This window comes from Cydia splendana, chromosome 17 (assembly GCF_910591565.1).
Source record: "Cydia splendana chromosome 17, ilCydSple1.2, whole genome shotgun sequence".
NCBI lineage: Eukaryota > Metazoa > Arthropoda > Insecta > Lepidoptera > Tortricidae > Cydia > Cydia splendana.
Window position 1 is genome coordinate 14,602,534 of NC_085976.1, and position 13,217 is coordinate 14,615,750.

Consider the following 13,217-nt stretch of genomic DNA (forward strand, 5'->3'; position numbering starts at 1 on the left):
AATTTTCGGGCCGACAGCTGACGGGACGTCCGAAATTGGACATGAAGACGGGGTTTCAGGTGCGGGAACGTGACAATAAATCGTTGTCATACATGCAAAGTTTAGGTACCATCGTAGACAAATTAGCTAATCGGAATCTTATTGCAACAAAGTAAGGTTTACCATAGATAGATAGATAGATAGATATAATACTCTTTATTGGCACACCTCAGTAAAAAGACCACATATAGTGTGTTGTCTGGTATTTTTATGCTTTTATCTTTATACTGTTCCTCTTAAACTAACCTTACCTACAGCGTTTTACGCTATGAGTTTATTTTTCACCAATGAATCTTCGGTCGTCCATAATTTTTGAAGTGAAAACTTCTTTAGCGGCGCTGTGCACTTTTTGAGGTGGGGAAAAAATGTTAAACTCGAGACAGCGTAAGACGTAAGGCGTAACCCTCTCTTTCTACCGCGCGGCGAAAATGTATGCCTGAGCCAGCATTTTCGTTTAGGCGGCGCAGGGCGCTTGCGTGACGTCACGTGTGACGGACAATGTCATTGTGTTTTTCATTTTTGATTGAAATGCCATCTAGCGAGTTTCCCTCAAACTGGTATTAATATAACTGTAGTACTCACAGTGATGTGCTTAGGGGTTTCAAGTAATGCGACGAAATAACACTAGATGGCGTTAACCTCAATTATACATAGTGCTGCAGACATTTTGCACTAGATGGCGCTGTTATTAATATTTTGAGTTACAATGTCGTTGAGTTTTTACTTCTGCCGGCACTCCCGGAGTGCAACCCGTTGATTTTTTTTAATAAGTAGTAGGTAATTTTATATCCTAAAAAAAATCCAATTTATTTTATGCTTAAAAATGCTAATCTACGTTGTTCCATATATCATTTCCATTTTTTGGTAACAGTGACAGCGCATTCCCAAGCCTGGAGGCGGTGTTGCGCCAACTGAACGACCCAGAGGCGCCCACGCTATTCAAGCTGTTGGAACAACAGGCCGCCGTCGAAAAACGCGTTCAGGAGAGTGAAAATAACGCGGTAAAGTTACATATTCTTTTTCATATCTCATGCTCTGAAAGTGGGTCGTTGTTGTTCTAAAAGGTGCGCAGAAAGTGATACGTTTATGCTCTAGCGCAGAAAAGTGGTGTACTCCTCTGCGTCCCCGTCCCACGAACAACTGGGTGGAAACAAAATGGAAAAATAGTGTCTTTATTTCCTCGCCTGTAACAATTGGTAATTGTTTAATTTTACTAATCCCACGTTGATCCTTTTTTTATAAAAAATGATGAAAGTAAATTGTTAAAAACAAATTATTCTTAATTTCTTTCGTTGAATTCTATTTACTCGATTTCATAAGACTCGAACCAAAAGGAATACACCAAAAATATTTTTTTAAACCTTACACTTGCGTAAATGAGCAAAGGCAGAATCTTATACAGCCACAGTTAAACGTTTGTACGATATTAAATTGGTTTTTAAAGTTATTTAGCACTATATTCATAAAAATAAAATAAAATACAAGATAAAAATTTCTTATATTATTAATTACATTGTTATTTAATATTTAAAATACTTTTATTGTTATTGCGTGGTGCGGCGTACCAAGGTCGCGGTGCGGTCCGGTAGTCTGTGGCGGCTTTTAGAACGAAAAAGTATAAAATTAAAAAGTATGAGGCAATCCCGCTGATTTTCACACTATAATGAACAAATCATTTTAAAATTACTGCAGTTTGTTAAAAAATGTGTGTTTTCGTAAATATTGCAATCTGAATGATTTTCGCTAGGGTTTATTAATCTTCACACATGTAAAGTCTCCGATTGCAAGTAAGTCCTAAGGAAAAAAATCATGGCCGTAGGTATATTGGGTACTTCAATTACTGATTTTGCGAAATTGCCTTGTCTTGTTTGGTTTCCTCGCATTCGATATGAAAAGTAGAGTGTTTAACTCGGGTGAAAGGCACCATTTCCGTCTCGGACTATTGGCGCTCTCACTGCGTTCGAGCGCCAAACTACCTCGACAGAAATGGGTGCCTTTCAACCCTTGGTTAACAATCTACTATTGTTATGCCACATCAGTTACAAAAATACAGTCAGCCTGATAGATAGTAGGACTTCCGGTTCGAGCCCCATCTTGATAGTCACGCGTCGTGATTAATTCCTTTGTTAAATATATTAAAAACGGGTCACTCACGTATTTTAAGTCGAAAAATGTGAGTGACCGGTTTTTAATATATTTAATATGTCTGTGTCTCACGGAAGTTTTGTTATTAAAATTCCTTTGTTTTTTGCTCATTAATATTGTTTAAAGTGTAATAAATACCGATAGCTTATTATACAGTATCTAATGTGGTAGTGTGCAGTGAATGGAGAATTAATCTTGAATGCGTTTAACCACCATTTTGGAGTCAACGGCCGGTAGTCCACGTGCTACTTGTAAAGTCCAGCTATCGCTTTACAAGAGCTAATAAAATCACCGTACGCTGTCATGTACTAACCGTACAGTTTTAGTCGTCGTATTCAGCTCCTAATACCTCGATACTGGCGAAATAGTCCCATTGGACTGAAGCCATAATTTTATAAGAATCAATGAATGATGAATACTGGATAGTAATTGCCGACGCTTGTGACTCCAATCGTATCTCATGTGTGTTGCCAACCATTTAAAAACTTGTAACTAGTCTTCTCATTTAAAGTACACCATGTCGTTTCTTGACGAAGTTTCTACAGGACGTTTATTTGCGCTGATTTCAAGCCCGACTATTTTAAAAACTCACTTATTCTTATGTGAATTCTTACGTTTTTAGGGTTTCGTACCCAAAGGGTAAAACGGGACCCTATTACTAAGACTCCGCTGTCCGTCCGTCCGTCCGTCCGTCTGTCACCAGGCTGTATCTCACGAACCGTGATAGCTAGACAGTTGAAATTTTCACAGATGATGTATTTCTGTTGCCGCTATAAAAACAAATACTAAAAAGTACGGAACCCTCGGTGGGCGAGTCCGACTCGCACTTGTCCGGTTTTTGTTTTACTAGTTTGGCCTATGGCGATGCCCAGGCCAATTGGATTTTTAACATTTCTTCCAGGGCACATATTTTCTGAACGCAAACTACCTTATCAAAAAACGTAGAGATACAAAATGAAAGTTGAAATGAATGAATTTGTAGTAACTCAAGTTTATAGTCTAACAGCCCTGTTATTTTTATGTTTTTCCCAATACAAATAATGCCTATTGAACAATTATTTATACAGGTGCCAGAAGAGTGTGTACCGCCGGAGCCCGTGACGGAGTTTCAGACTGCGCGGTTGTTCTTGTCGCACTTCGGCTATCTCAACATCGGCGGGGAGAGAAAGGTAACGAAAGCATATTCTGTATACGTTCTATTAGCCATCAGAAATATTTGCATTATTGTGACTTTTACATGTATCACCTAGTGTAGGAGTTGAAGCCAATACCGTCATGCTTTGATTTAGGGGTCTCCAAACTTTTAGAGCCGAAGGACGTCGCTTCCTTTTCGCGGGCTGAATTTATTTTATTTCACTTGTTAATTATGTTTATGCAATATAAGGGTGTGGCAGCTTCAAGTGGTACACAAATTTGTAATTTCTTCAATGAACACTTTCACTCAGTTTTTGAAAAACCAGCTAGTGGTTCCTTTGATATAAATAACCTCCCATTAACAAGTGACTCAATTTTAGACATTGATACAATTTACATAACCAAAGAATTAGTTTATAAATATCTTAAATCCATAAATGTAAATAAAGGGGCCGGTCCTGATTCTATACATCCTGTAATAATCAATAAATGCTCTCCTAATTTAGTAGAACCCGTTACATTACTTTTTAAAAAGTCCCTTACAGACGGATGCGTGCCCTCTTTGTGGAAACGTGCACTAGTCACTCCTATACCTAAAGGTGAAATTAGCCATGACATAGAAAAATATCGACCAATCTCGAAACTGTGTCAATTTGGTAAGATTTTGGAAAAAATTGTAACCGATCAGTTATCCACTGCCATACGGCGTCACATTATTCCAAACCAGCATGGTTTTATTAAGGGCCGGAGTGTTGAATCCAACCTTATATCCTACACGGAGATCTTATTGGACGCACTAGATAATAACTATCAAGTAGACGCTGTGTATACTGATTTTGCCAAGGCCTTCGATAAGGTTTGTCATGAACGCTTACTGTTGAAGCTTTGGCATATCGGTATACACGGCGACCTTCTCCGATGGATAAAATCTTACATAGAGAATCGTTCGCAGGCTGTGGCAGTGGGTGGATATACTTCTCAGTACAGGCCTATTACGTCTGGTGTTCCACAAGGGTCTCATTTGGGGCCTTTGTTGTTTGTCATATACATCAATGATATTTCTGCATGCATAAAAAATTCAAACTTACTGTTATATGCTGACGATGCAAAGATATTTAGAGTCATACGTAATGTGGACGACTGCAAAGCCTTACAAAAAGACTTGGATCTTTTTGAGACTTATTGTATTGATAATAAGTTGTCTATAAATCCAGACAAATGTTCCGTTATAAGTTTTAGCAGGAAAAGGAATAGTATTAATTTTGATTATAAACTTTGCGATAAAAAATTAGGTCGTGTTCACCAGATTCGAGATCTCGGTGTCATAATGGACTCTAAACTCACTTTTATACCTCACATTGATGACTTGTTAGGTAAAGCATTTAAGAAGTTAGGATTTATACTACGCGTAGGTAAACCATTTAAGAAACTTTTAACTTATAAGGTATTATTTAACAGTTATGTTCGTAGTCGTTTGGAATTTGCAAGTGCTGTGTGGAGCCCACTGTATAAAATACATAGTGATAGGATAGAGAGAGTTCAAAAAAAGTTTGCTAAGACAATAGAATACAGAATTAGAAATAAATACTCGGATTACGCCACCGCAATGAGAGTACATAATATAACATCCCTTAGTTATCGCCGAGAACGTACCGATATCTTAACCCTTTATAAAATTATTAATAATATTATTGATGCTCCGTTTTTATTACATTCACTTTCCTTCAGAGTCCCTCGACGTTGTGAACGTGCTTGCAGGAAAAAACCCCTCTTTTACATCCCCCGTAGTCGGACTGCTTACGCAAAAAATAGTTTTGTTAGAAGGGCGTGCAGGTTGTACAACGAAAAATTTCTGAGCCTTGATATTTTCTGTGAGAAACTTAATAGATTTAAAACACTATCTATGCAGTGTAATAACTAATAACCCAAATGTTTAGATTGGCGCTATAACGAAATAATCTCAGTATTAGATGTTACTGCTTTTTATAATTTCTTTATTAATAGTTAACAAATCCTGAGAATTCAGTTTGTAAACAATTAGTAACAATACCATAAGGTTGTTATAATACTCTTATATTTTTATTCTCATAATTTTTTTTCTTTTTTTTTTTTGTGTTTTGTTTTTGCACGCACAAATAGCTCTGTTTTACTATGTAGAAACTACTTAATAAGCATGATGTTAAAATATTTTCATTAAGGAAACTGTAAGTCTAGTTTTAAGAAAAGTTCCAGTGTTATATATAACTATAAAAGACTGTTTGTTTCTTAAATAAATAAAAAAAAAAAATAAATAAATAAATTAAAAGTCATTAAAAACACAATCAATAAAAAAGTATTCCTTATCCGTTACTCGGTTCGATGGCTAGGGAAAAAACATCTCAGAACTTGTACCTAGAAAACGAAATAACTTGCGCATTCAATTTTTTCATCAAGTCATCATACAAGTGCGGAAAAGAGGAAATTCTAAACGAGTGGCGATAAATTAAAACACGACCGAAGGGAGTGTTTTAAATCGACACGAGCTGCGAATTACCTATTCGCACGTGTATCGTACAACGTTTTACAGTACATATGGCCCTTTAAACTTTTGACATCGCACGAAAAGTGCTATTTTACGCACTAGTGCGGGAAAATAGGACCATATGTACTGTAAAATTGATTTTCGTGTCAACTATAAGCGCTATGATAACCCAGTTACGTTACGTGCATCTCTAGGGCCTGTATGGGCCCGTAATTAGTGGCCCTCAACGACTGGGCGTCCGGATTCGCGTCAGCACTGCCCATACGTGGACGACTGTTTTGTCTTGTCTTTTTCAAGCGATTTTCTGCGATGAAAGCCCTCATTCACGTCATCGTCACCGATAATTGAATGCCATTTGCGTTATATAGCGGTATTTAACGATCGACTGAATTCGTTGCTCCCACTCGTCGTTAGCCAACAATTATCTATTATGTAACTTATGGCAGCGTGAGAGGAGCTCAACCCGATTATATGGTTATAGCAGTGGTTATGGTTCGGGCAAACTCGGCTCCGTTCGGTTAAGCATTGCTCCGAGCAATTATTAGGGTTGACACGACTTGATGTCCCTTTGCGTGCACGACCACAGATAAGATAATGACTTTAATTTTGACAACCCTAAATAGCCGAAAGGGATAGTGCCTTAAGTCAGAAAGGCATTGCATAGTTACCCTGAATCGCTGTCAAACTTCGGTTTTGTAGGGTGTCCTTTCTCTACGGTAGAAGTTATTACTTATTCTGTGGTTATAGGGCTTGGGACCACGATTGGTGGCCCTGGACGACTCAGCGGCCGGGTTCGCGGCGGCGCTGCGCCGCGTGGACTCGTGCGGCGCGCGCACGGTGCTGACCGTGCACGTGCTGCTGGCGCGCGCCGGGCAGCGCGCCGCGAGGGACATCGTGGCCAACTCGCGCCGGGACCCGCCCGCTGCCTTCGCGAGGATGCTGCAAGGGTACGTTCCATCTTATATTGTTGGCGGCCCTTCACTGACCGTCATCGAGCTTTCCCTCTAACTGGTACTAATATAACTCGAGTACTAACAGTGATGTGCTTAGTGAGGTTTCAAGTAATGCGACGAAATAACGCTAGATAGCGTTAACCTCAATTATACATAGTGAAAACTTCTTTAGCGGCGCTGTGCAATGTCATTGAGTTTTCACTTCTTCCGGCACTCCCGGAGTGCAGCCCGTTGTTTTTTTTTTTGTAAACATCACCGATGTGGCGGAACATTCGGAATTCGATCTTTAATTATTTTCTCTATCCCCAGGCTGGGCAAGCCGGTGCGCGTCCGTGGCCACCCGGGTTGGACGGGCCACGTGGCGACGAGCTACGACGCGCAGCCCGAGTACTTGTCCACGCCGCCCCCCGCCGCCGCCGAGGACAAGACCCCCTCCATCTACGACGGCAGGGAGCAGGTATTGGGCACATCACATGTTGTAGATTCTGAACTGTGGGGGACATGACTCACATGATATAAAATGTAATCAGGTGAATGATGAGATGACGGTCGACAGAGAGAGAGAGAGGCATGGAAGATACATGCTACGCCGACCCCAAGGGAACGGAAAAGGGCGTGCGAAGCCGACTTGCTATAATATAATCTGGCTTCCTTCGTCAAAATATGTGGCTTGGCCGTTTCGCTACCGTCACATGGGCGTAAAGTGAAAAAAGTATACACTGACCATTACTTTTCTGTTATACAATAGTTCTTTAGCTTTACCACGACTGCCTTAGTAGTGTCAAACATTATCGCTAACGTCTGCGTAACTTACTTTTTATACATCTCGTTGGCACTAGATAATATGCGAATACGAGCGAGATGCATAGTAAGTCAGTTACGCACACCCTAGCGAATATGTCAGTGTCAAACAAGTGGTAGCCGTACTTGTAGTAACGAAACGGCCAAGCCACTTATTTTGACGAAAGTGTAGAGTTTGTGAAGGGCTTGTAGAGTTAGAGCGTGTAGAGTCAAGTAGAGTTAGAAGCTTGGCTCTACACGAGATCTGATAACTTTTTGAGAGCGCGAGCAATATGGTCGCGTTTTGACAACATTTTACATGACAATGTTTTTGGTGGGATTATTAATTACGTATTGTATTGCAGGTACTTTACTGGTCAGACTCCAGCAACGAGATAGCGTTCGTCGTGCCGTCGGGACACGAGGTGGTCGACACGGACACGGACGATAAAAGCGACGTAAAATCTGATACCGACGGGAACTGCTTGTCTGCCAGGTGATTATTAGAAGATTACCCGCTAACAACTATACATATGTATGAAATGCGATGATCCGATGGTACTGAAGCTTAACGTAAAATACGGGAGCACTAAAAGTAGGTAAAAATTTAAAAAAAATAGAAACTATGTGAACATTTCTCAGCCTGTTTGGAGCTTACTCCTTTTTTTATTCATAGTGTGGTAACTATTTTATAATAAACACACGAGATATTCTCGCACCCAAAAATCCGGGGTATGTCCATCACTTTAGAGTCTGCTGACTATTTAGATTTTTAGGTATATCTAATTAGTAAACTCTTAATCGGGAAGTATGTCTAAATATCTTGCGTTTTCTATGTATTTGGGTAGCCATCGTTCCTCAACCTATCAACGGAACGGCTGCTAACGTTCACGAGACATCCTCATTAACCTTATCCCCTTGTTATCGCCCGGGATCACAAAATTCTGTTGCTGGTTTGTGATAAACAATTTAAATACGGCAGCAGGGATATCGAAATGTATTAATTTCTATACATCGAATTAAATATTTCATAAATCTGATATAAAATCGATATTATTACCCAAATCCACCATCTTTTGACCAGGAGTTCAGAAAAGGCGGTAGGCTCGCGCTGGGACGTGTCGAGCAACAGCTCGGGCGCGCTGTCTTACGAGCGAAGCATCAGCGAGTCCGACAAGGCGGAGCGAGGCCGCTCCAGTCTCAACGAGAAAGTGCGCGCGCTGTCGCTCGACCTTGACAAGCAACCAGGCGCACAGCTGACGGGTAAAAATATACAATTATACTTCATTAAAATATTATGGCTAACTAACACCCATGTTAGACAGTTGCATCTTTGGATGCGATATCTGTTTTGTGGGTAGTTTTCACAAAAAATATTGCCATGTGATTTTGATAATTTTTTCATTAACCTCGTTCCAGGAAGCGGTAGGCGTAATCGTGACTTCACGACGAAGATTATGGTTATCTGGTTGGAAGATTTTGAAGATCATCTGAATCTACCAATCGGTAAGACAATTTTCGTAAACTAATAGGACTTCAAAATTTGAATTTAATACAGACTTACAGAAATGAGACTATCCAAAAGTCAGGAATTAGGTTTGACTATTAATACTTTTCTATTTTGCTTTAGGAATAAGCATCAGTTCACAAACGCCAGTTTAACCAAAACGTGAACTGTCGGCCTCACATGGCGACCCTGCCCTATGGTTACGTTCGTTACGCTCCACAGACTCGCTGCTCCGCTACTGCGAGACGGGCCTGCCCTGGCGGCGGCACGAGGCGCACTGCATCTGCGTGTCGCCGCGGCGCTCCGGGCTGCTGCTGGCGCGCACGGTGCCGCGCGCGGCCGGCGTGCTGTGCGACGGCGCGCTGCTGGCGCCCGAGCTGCTGCCCGCCGCCCTGCGCCGCGCCGCGCGCTGCCTGGCCAGGCCCATCCGCCTCAACACCGACCTGTGAGTTACATCTGCGTGTCGCCGCGGCGCTCCGGGCTGCTGCTGGCGCGCACGGTGCCGCGCGCGGCCGGCGTGCTGTGCGACGGCGCGCTGCTGGCGCCCGAGCTGCTGCCCGCCGCCCTGCGCCGCGCCGCGCGCTGCCTGGCCAGGCCCATCCGCCTCAACACCGACCTGTGAGTTACATCTGCGTGTCGCCGCGGCGCTCCGGGCTGCTGCTGGCGCGCACGGTGCCGCGCGCGGCCGGCGTGCTGTGCGACGGCGCGCTGCTGGCGCCCGAGCTGCTGCCCGCCGCCCTGCGCCGCGCCGCGCGCTGCCTGGCCAGGCCCATCCGCCTCAACACCGACCTGTGAGTTACATCTGCGTGTCGCCGCGGCGCTCCGGGCTGCTGCTGGCGCGCACGGTGCCGCGCGCGGCCGGCGTGCTGTGCGACGGCGCGCTGCTGGCGCCCGAGCTGCTGCCCGCCGCCCTGCGCCGCGCCGCGCGCTGCCTGGCCAGGCCCATCCGCCTCAACACCGACCTGTGAGTTACATCTGCGTGTCGCCGCGGCGCTCCGGGCTGCTGCTGGCGCGCACGGTGCCGCGCGCGGCCGGCGTGCTGTGCGACGGCGCGCTGCTGGCGCCCGAGCTGCTGCCCGCCGCCCTGCGCCGCGCCGCGCGCTGCCTGGCCAGGCCCATCCGCCTCAACACCGACCTGTGAGTTACATCTGCGTGTCGCCGCGGCGCTCCGGGCTGCTGCTGGCGCGCACGGTGCCGCGCGCGGCCGGCGTGCTGTGCGACGGCGCGCTGCTGGCGCCCGAGCTGCTGCCCGCCGCCCTGCGCCGCGCCGCGCGCTGCCTGGCCAGGCCCATCCGCCTCAACACCGACCTGTGAGTTACATCTGCGTGTCGCCGCGGCGCTCCGGGCTGCTGCTGGCGCGCACGGTGCCGCGCGCGGCCGGCGTGCTGTGCGACGGCGCGCTGCTGGCGCCCGAGCTGCTGCCCGCCGCCCTGCGCCGCGCCGCGCGCTGCCTGGCCAGGCCCATCCGCCTCAACACCGACCTGTGAGTTACATCTGCGTGTCGCCGCGGCGCTCCGGGCTGCTGCTGGCGCGCACGGTGCCGCGCGCGGCCGGCGTGCTGTGCGACGGCGCGCTGCTGGCGCCCGAGCTGCTGCCCGCCGCCCTGCGCCGCGCCGCGCGCTGCCTGGCCAGGCCCATCCGCCTCAACACCGACCTGTGAGTTACATCTGCGTGTCGCCGCGGCGCTCCGGGCTGCTGCTGGCGCGCACGGTGCCGCGCGCGGCCGGCGTGCTGTGCGACGGCGCGCTGCTGGCGCCCGAGCTGCTGCCCGCCGCCCTGCGCCGCGCCGCGCGCTGCCTGGCCAGGCCCATCCGCCTCAACACCGACCTGTGAGTTACATCTGCGTGTCGCCGCGGCGCTCCGGGCTGCTGCTGGCGCGCACGGTGCCGCGCGCGGCCGGCGTGCTGTGCGACGGCGCGCTGCTGGCGCCCGAGCTGCTGCCCGCCGCCCTGCGCCGCGCCGCGCGCTGCCTGGCCAGGCCCATCCGCCTCAACACCGACCTGTGAGTTACATCTGCGTGTCGCCGCGGCGCTCCGGGCTGCTGCTGGCGCGCACGGTGCCGCGCGCGGCCGGCGTGCTGTGCGACGGCGCGCTGCTGGCGCCCGAGCTGCTGCCCGCCGCCCTGCGCCGCGCCGCGCGCTGCCTGGCCAGGCCCATCCGCCTCAACACCGACCTGTGAGTTACATCTGCGTGTCGCCGCGGCGCTCCGGGCTGCTGCTGGCGCGCACGGTGCCGCGCGCGGCCGGCGTGCTGTGCGACGGCGCGCTGCTGGCGCCCGAGCTGCTGCCCGCCGCCCTGCGCCGCGCCGCGCGCTGCCTGGCCAGGCCCATCCGCCTCAACACCGACCTGTGAGTTACATCTGCGTGTCGCCGCGGCGCTCCGGGCTGCTGCTGGCGCGCACGGTGCCGCGCGCGGCCGGCGTGCTGTGCGACGGCGCGCTGCTGGCGCCCGAGCTGCTGCCCGCCGCCCTGCGCCGCGCCGCGCGCTGCCTGGCCAGGCCCATCCGCCTCAACACCGACCTGTGAGTTACATCTGCGTGTCGCCGCGGCGCTCCGGGCTGCTGCTGGCGCGCACGGTGCCGCGCGCGGCCGGCGTGCTGTGCGACGGCGCGCTGCTGGCGCCCGAGCTGCTGCCCGCCACCCTGCGCCGCGCCGCGCGCTGCCTGGCCAGGCCCATCCGCCTCAACACCGACCTGTGAGTTACAATGTTTTATGATATGGATACGGGCAACATACGACCGGACGAATCGCCTAATGGTAAGTATGTCGCCTGTGGACACCTGGAGCACCAGAGGAGTTGTAAGTGAGTTTTAAGATACGCTCTTTTCTTGAAGTTGTCGCATAGAGTGACGACGGAAAGATGCGGCAAAGATTTTATATTTATTTGAGCAAGTGTTATTTTAACCAAATACAAATAAATTATAAACGTTGAACTTCTATGAAATTATGACGTATAAATAACACTTTCACTCCGTATGCTATCAAAATCGTTGCAAACTTTTCTTGGTCTAACTCTAGCTACTAATTAATCCTGTAATAGACCTATAATTTCCTAATTTATAATGAAAAAAAAAAAGTGTAAACCTACCTGCATAGCCAGTACCGTCTTTATCACAAGGACACTTGGGGCCCGTGCCCAGGGCCCCCATCCTCAGAGGGGCCCGAAGGACAGACTGTAACAGTATATTTGATTACCCATAATAAGTAGAAGATCATAATAGAAAAATGTTAGTTTAATTGGTTTTCTTTACTTTCCAAAAGGGCCCCAAATTCTTATATGCCCAAGGGCCCCAGCATAGTTTAAGACGGCCCTGTGCATAGCAATAACGCAATAAACAATCCGCAGATACCAACCCCCGCACGTGCGTCGCCGGCACCTCATCCAGGAGTTGGCGCAGCAGTTCAGGAGGGATCTCACCGAGCCCGAGCTATTGGAGTCACTCTTCAAACCGCCCGTCTAAACGCAATAGGCCAGAGGGGCTAAGGGTGGTATTCCATCTGTCCAATATCTTGGTCCAATGTGTATTTGCGTCTCAAGCCCGCCCCACACTCATGCGCGAATCGCGGTGCGAAGCCGCGAACACGAGTGTGGAGCCGATTTCACAGATCTGCGAAATGGACTCCACACTCGCGTTCGCGGCGCGAAGCAGCGCTCGACTGTGGAGCGGGCTTCACATTTTGTTAATAACTTTTGAAAAAAATCCGTTTTCTGGACCTACTGCATCTTTAAAGAGACAGACAGAGATTACAGGTTATCTTCATGTTTCTTGCATGTAGCTTGCGTATTTTGAACCGACTTCCCAAAAGTTGAAGATATATATTCGAATAATTTTAAACATAATTAGGTATTATAACTTTAAGACTGATGTGTAATCGTGCTTAATAACATTCCTTGGTAATGTTGCAGTATTTTAATAATTTAATTTGCTTATGCATAATTTATATCGTTACATAATAATATAATAAATTTAACTTATTTAAACTGTGTTTAATTGTCAATAATTTTTATATAAGCATACAGAGTAATGCCATATTTTTTATGATATAGGAGGCAAACGAGCAGACGAATCGCCTGATGGTAAGCGATTAGCATAGCCCATGGACACCCGCAACACCCAAGTGGTTGTAAGTGCGTTGCC

At 47.3% G+C, this 13,217-nt stretch overlaps 1 protein-coding gene across 1 annotated transcript in view; it reads left to right on the forward strand.

The window, feature by feature from the left end:
* LOC134798856 (ral GTPase-activating protein subunit beta) overlaps nucleotides 1-13,060 on the forward strand; it is a 67,014-nt gene extending 53,954 nt beyond the window's left edge. The window contains exons 22-30 of the mRNA XM_063771247.1: nucleotides 911-1,040; nucleotides 3,252-3,353; nucleotides 6,587-6,786; nucleotides 7,102-7,249; nucleotides 7,938-8,068; nucleotides 8,657-8,835; nucleotides 8,992-9,078; nucleotides 9,302-9,524; nucleotides 12,425-13,060. Of these exons, the coding sequence (XP_063627317.1) occupies nucleotides 911-1,040; nucleotides 3,252-3,353; nucleotides 6,587-6,786; nucleotides 7,102-7,249; nucleotides 7,938-8,068; nucleotides 8,657-8,835; nucleotides 8,992-9,078; nucleotides 9,302-9,524; nucleotides 12,425-12,539 (1,315 nt within the window). The 3' untranslated portion in view covers nucleotides 12,540-13,060. The remainder of the gene's footprint in view (nucleotides 1-910; nucleotides 1,041-3,251; nucleotides 3,354-6,586; nucleotides 6,787-7,101; nucleotides 7,250-7,937; nucleotides 8,069-8,656; nucleotides 8,836-8,991; nucleotides 9,079-9,301; nucleotides 9,525-12,424) is intronic.
* The last annotated feature ends 157 nt before the right edge of the window (nucleotides 13,061-13,217 follow it).